This window comes from Aquila chrysaetos, chromosome 3 (genome assembly GCF_900496995.4).
Source record: "Aquila chrysaetos chrysaetos chromosome 3, bAquChr1.4, whole genome shotgun sequence".
Lineage (NCBI taxonomy): Eukaryota > Metazoa > Chordata > Aves > Accipitriformes > Accipitridae > Aquila > Aquila chrysaetos.
Window position 1 is genome coordinate 28,034,586 of NC_044006.1, and position 6,000 is coordinate 28,040,585.

The following is a 6,000-nucleotide window of genomic DNA, read 5'->3' on the forward strand; positions in this document are numbered from 1 at the left end:
ACAGCTATTCGCACCTCCCCTGAGAGGATGCAAATGGCACTCGGCCACCGTTCCCTTCCCGCAGCGAACACGAATCCATCTCCTCAGCAGAAGCAAAGTGAGAAAAGTGTGCAAGCTCAGTCCTCCTGCCTGGAAATCACGGCCCATCTCACTGCTGTCAAGAGGCAGGGAAGACTTGCCAGCACCAGTTGGATCCCCAAACTATAAATCGTAAGTAAGCTCTTTCTTGCCTTCACTCAGCAATGCAATAGCTGCTTTCCAACCAGCTGCAAGAGGGTAAGAAAAAAAAAAAAACACCAAAAATTGTTTAAGCTGCTAAGCCCCTACATAACTAAAACTAACAAGCAGGAGAGGTTAGTGGACACACCTACACTAACAACTCCCTTGCAGAATTTTTGGAGACAGACTTTTCCCCATGGGTTTGGACAGGATTATTCCTCCCACCACCCACTGATGCAACACCCACAAGACTTAAAACATCAATAGGACAGTATCAGTGGGCTTCCACAGGGAGGGGCACCATAGAGACAACAACCCTAGTATGCATGCACATTCACACATTCAAGGGTACATACATTCCTATAATACATACATAAAGGAAAACCTGATAACTAACAGATAGAAGAAAATGCCAGAAGCTGGGGCCGGGGTCCCCATAATCCTCACAACTTCTTGAGCTCTACCTGTGCCTACTATGACCAAAATGTGGGTTTTTTTCTTTAAGACTGATGGTCTTCCCATCTTAACGTGTTTGGTCCTACAACGATTTAAAAAAAAAAAAAAAAAAAAAAAAAAAAAAAAATAACCCAACTCAAACAAACCTCTTCAAGGAGGACAAGATTTTAGGTTTCTCTTGGTTGCTCAAATCTGTCCTGTTGAAGTCCACTTACAAAAATAATACTAAAAATCTCCGCACAGCAGTTACCCAACTGAGATGCACTAGCCAACCTTGCTTTTATTTAAACAAATCTTGTATGACAGACTGTCGGGAGTGTTTGAATGTTATTTCAAGATAACACATTTTGCTGTTCATATGACATGTCCATTCTTTCATTCTTTTAAAAAAAGGCACTTCACTCTTTTGTAGTATCTTTCATCTGAAAAATTAAACAAGAGGACTACACTGATCACTTTTTTCCAACCATCCAATTATCAGTATTTCTATCAGCATCCACATTATAATTCTTAGTAATGAGAAATGTAGAAATATCAATGCTAGTATTTCCAAAAGTGATGTTCTAAATTTTGTATAGCCATGAGGAAACCATCGTGGTGCGATTCTCACCCACATCTCTCACCACCTACAGCAACTACCACAGCCCTCAGCTTACCTTAATACAGAGCACTAAAAAACTTGACTTAAATATTAGCATTAGCTCCTAGGTTCCTCTAGACACACCATATGGGCCAACCAGAAGCTTAGGCACCTAGAATTATTTGACAGTTTTGAAAGCTGAGGCTACCCAGCAAGCTACTCAGCAGCAGTAACAATAAAACACCTTCTTTATTACCACTGCAGCACAAGCAGGGTCCTCTACTGGGCTTAAACAGCTGAGTTGAGCCTCCCCATCCTTGAGTTGAGCCTCCCCATCCTTGAGTTGAGCCTCCCCATCCTTGAGTTGAGCCTCCCCATCCTTGAGTTGAGCCTCAGCCACCCAGCTCTTCTTCAGCTTGCAGGAGAGAAAGCAAGCACTCAGTCTGAGAAGTAAACCACACGGAGATACTCTGGTGCCCTCATTCAGGCTGAAAATAAGCTTGCTTAATCATCAAGGGGGCAGTGGGGCTGATTGTTTAGTTTTATTTTTTCCCCATCCCAAAGACATCGCTATTCATTAAGGTCACATTTAAGCTCAGACGGCTAAAGCCCTTGGGATGCCTAATGAAATAAAAGCAAAAAATCTTGATACATACCCCAAACAGACATCATTTTAAGGACATCTTCAAAGCCTTCCATAAAACTGAGAGCCATCTACTCATACAAAACTGAGACAAAACACTGTCCTGTCCTGTCAGTGGAACCTTGAGCCACACTAGCGAGCGAGACCACTGGCTATTCATGCATGTTGAAATCATATACCCCAGTACTACGACTCTACCAGACATCCAGGCTCCTGGTAAAAAAGGGTGTTTCAGGCAACTGCGGTTAATAACACACTGCTACATCCAAGTAGCCAAATTAATTTGAAAGAGAAAGATGGATGAAGATTCAACAGTGTTCATTTCTTCCTGCACGAACCAAAATTACCTGTCAAGTTATCCACCTTAAAAGTTCCTCATTTTAGCTTACATGTTAAACTGTTCAACTGCGACTAAGTTGTGAGCAAAACTCATGGCATCTTTGGCTCTTCTCCTCTAACAACAAGGTCGTCTCAGAGCAGAGTTTCCTGGGTCCTGGGGTTGAAGATTTTTCTTCCATCGTGGGAAGTCTTTGTGGTTATGGTGGAAAATCCTTGTCAAACAAGAAAACTCAGAATTAATCCCCACTTCCTACCACCACAGTGCTCTGGGCATTTCTGTAATTAGTATATCTCAAGCTCTCGTAGAGAAAAGACTGGCATCCTAGCATCGAGAGCCAGCAATTTCTTACGTGTAAATCCTGCTTCGACAGCAATGCCTTCAGTTGCCTTCGTGAAACCGCCCGTCAGTGGATGCAAGTGCCTTTCCCAGCCCCTCAGTCCCTCTTTTGCATCTTCTGCCTTCACATCAGGAACAGTAAACCATCCCTTCCTCATGGAAGCACGGCACAGTCAGTTACTGACTGGCTTCAACCTGAAAGCCACAAAGAAACACTCCCCACACCCGAACTGACACCCACCATGAATTTGATGTATGTTTACTTATGAGGGAGTTTATTCCTTTCATCAATATAACCAGAAATAGTGTTTTTGAATGCACTCAGACAGAAAATACATTAACATCTTGCAACAAGTATTTTGGGTAGTTTAACCAAGGAGAACTTTAAACATCAGTAAACTACTGCAAATTGCTCTGAAGGACTAAATGGCTTTTTTCCCTCCCCATTATTCGGATAAGTCAAAGCCTTTTGCAAAATGCTGAATGAAAAATATATTCCTCAGCTCACGCTCTGTTAAATACTAAGATCATGCTGAAGCCACAAATACATTTAAAATAATTGTAACAATGCTATTTCAGATAATAGCCAGTATGGAAGTTAGTGCAGAAGACAGCAAAAGTTTCAAATACCAAAAACCTTCTAAATGACCAGATGTCTCCAATTCAGTTATTTAAACCCCCAGCTTTCTGTTTCTGGGCCTTTTTTTCCCCTGTAGAGTACAACTTAAAACAATTTGTAATGCTTCTTATTTACATAGCATCTCATTTAAAAAGGTATCCTCAGCACTTCCAAAAAAGAAAAAAAAAAATCCACAAAAGCAGATGGCAAAACAAACATTCTAGACTAAAAGAAAAAGAAAAAAACCCCCCACAATTAAAACCAGTGTAAAAGCTTAATAACAGCAACATTGGCTACATCCAAAGAGGATTTATGCAGATTACTTTTTTCAGGCTCGCAGGATCTTTTTCAGCAGAACACACGTTAAGAGAGCAGAGACGTCTAATCAAACAGATCCTGGAGGGGCGAAACCCTTCACACTCTCAGATGAACAAATTCCCTCTGGGAAATGCTGGTGCCCGTTTCATTTAATCGACATTTTGCCATTTGTGCTTTCTCAGGAGCTTCTGCAGAGTCAAGAAGCAATCGCGGGCCAGGCTCTGGGCCAGATTTACAGCTGGGGAAACGAGATGCAGCCCAATTAACTTGAAAAGAGTTACATTCATTTACATTAAATGGTGATTTTGATCTGAGTGTTTTAATGGGATGATGCTGGATGACATAGTGGGCAACATACCAGAAATCGTTCATCTACGTAGGTGGCATAAACATGTAGTAAACACCATTTTCATGAATTATATCCATTACCTAAAACAATAATTATACAGCCAGCACTCTGGTTTCCATGTATGGGTTTAGTGGTATGCTGGTTTTTTAAAAAATTAATTCATTTTCTGTCTAACCTGCTCCATCACAGAGGCAACACAGCTCTCCACTCCTCCGACACCTTCAGCTAGACTGCCTCTGGGCTTTATAAACATAAAGACGTACCTAAGACAAGCCCATGGGCGTTTCCGAAATCACTCCAGCACGCTGCCACCGCATGTGTCCTGGCAATGACTCGAGCGTGCTGGCAAACCTGCTGCCAGGAGCTGCCCATGGTGGCGTGCCTGCCATGAACCTGTCCCAGGGTGGCCACCGATGCCCCCCAGCCTGCCCCAACGCCAAGGTTAAACCAAAGACCAAGAGACAGCTCACCACCAGAAAATGGCTATGGATCTGCTGGCTAAAATAGGAGCTGGTTTTCCAGCCCCATGACATAACTGCGTGGCACAATTCCCCCCTCCAATTAACGTAACCTGCTAATTTTTTTTGTTTGTTTGTTTGCTTGTTTGTTGTAAGTATTAGAACTGCGCTACGGAGGCTTTCTGAGAAGTTTAACCATGCTGCTCGGCGCCGCCACGGCTCCTCCTGAGCTGATGCCACTGCACCTCTACCTCGCAACTGACACTTTCTCCACGAAAGTATACTTAAAATAAAAATAAAAGATGCACCTTCCATTTAACCCTTACGGAAAGGCGCACGTTTCGTGTCCCTTGGAGAGCCAGCTGGCCTATTAGGAAGGGACAGCTTCCAACAGCTTGTGCCCCTGCCTACAGGTCCCGCGTTACTCTGCTCCAGCACACCACAGATAAATCTTTTTCCGCTCCCGCAATAAAACATTAGAAGGCAAGCAAGCCAGGTCGCTGCTAACAGCCGTAACTACTGCACCCCGGCAGCCTCCTACGGCAGCAGAGCCCCGCGCCGCCGCTCCCACGCACTCCTGACCGCGCACTGCCCGGCAGCTCGCGGAGCCAAGCCCGTTCCGGCAAGGACGTGAACCCCCAAATAAATACAGTAGCACCACTTCCCACACGCCGCCACCGCCACCACCCCCGCCGCGGCTGGGTACGGGCTGCCGGCTTGCCCTCCGCCGGCCGCGCAGCTCCAGGTCGTGACTGCTGGCGGATGCCCCCGCCGCCCTCCCGGGCTGAACCGGCCGCCCCGGGGCTGCCGGAGGCGCCTCAGGCAGGCAGAGCAGCGCTCCCCCCGCCCCCGGCCCACCTCACCTCCCACAGCAGCGAGAGCAGCAGCGCGACCCCGGGCTGGAAGCGGTTCATCTCTCTTCTTCCTCCTCCTCCTCCTCCTCCTCCCGCGGCGGCGGCGGGCTCGCCCCTACCGGCTCAGGCGCGGACGGGCGCTGTCAGCGGCGCCATCCCTGGCGGCGGGGGAGCTCCGGGGGCGGCGGGGGGGACACGGACACGGACACGGACACGGACACGGACACGGACACGGACGAGCAGCGAGCAGGGCGGGCTGACAGACAACCCGGGGGAAGGGGCGGCGAGAAGCCCGCGCCGGGGGCAGAGGGACGAGGCGGGGTAAAGCGGCGGGGACGCCCCAGAGCAGGGCGAGGGCGAGGGCGGGCTGACCCGCCGATTCCCTCGGCGGCGGCCGGAGCCGGGCGGGCGGGCAGCGCCGCGGCGAGGCGAGGCGAGGCGAGGCGAGGCGGAGGGCAGTGCGGTGGTCGGGCACAAAGAGGCCGGGCGCCGCCGCGGCCGAGGGCGGGGAGAGGAGTCTGCCCGCCCCGGCACCGCCCCGCGCCGCTGCCCGGCCGGGAGGGGGCGGTGGCAAGGGGCGGGGGGAGCGGGCTAACCGCCCCCGGCCCCGGGGGGCGGGTAGCGGGCTCCGTGGCGGTCCCGCCGCGGTTCGCGGGGCGAGCGCGATGGCGACCGCGATGGCAACCGCCCTCCGCGGGAGGGCCGTGCCCGCCGGCCGCGCTGACCTGCCCTGGCCCCACAGACCAGCGGCCTGCCCCGGGAGGGGTTGTGCGGGGTCGCCGGGGAGGTGACCAGCCGGTCGGGGTGTCTCGGGTGCCGGCCCCGAGG

The 6,000-nt window shown here is 49.8% G+C and overlaps 1 protein-coding gene across 1 annotated transcript in view; it reads right to left on the reverse strand.

The window, feature by feature from the left end:
• Nucleotides 1–5,636, reverse strand: part of VOPP1 (VOPP1 WW domain binding protein) — a 63,879-nt gene extending 58,243 nt beyond the window's left edge. Inside the window, exon 1 of the mRNA XM_030009952.1 lies at nucleotides 5,182–5,636. Coding sequence (XP_029865812.1) covers nucleotides 5,182–5,232 — 51 coding nt within the window. The 5' untranslated portion in view covers nucleotides 5,233–5,636. The remainder of the gene's footprint in view (nucleotides 1–5,181) is intronic.
• Nucleotides 5,637–6,000: the final 364 nt, after the last annotated feature.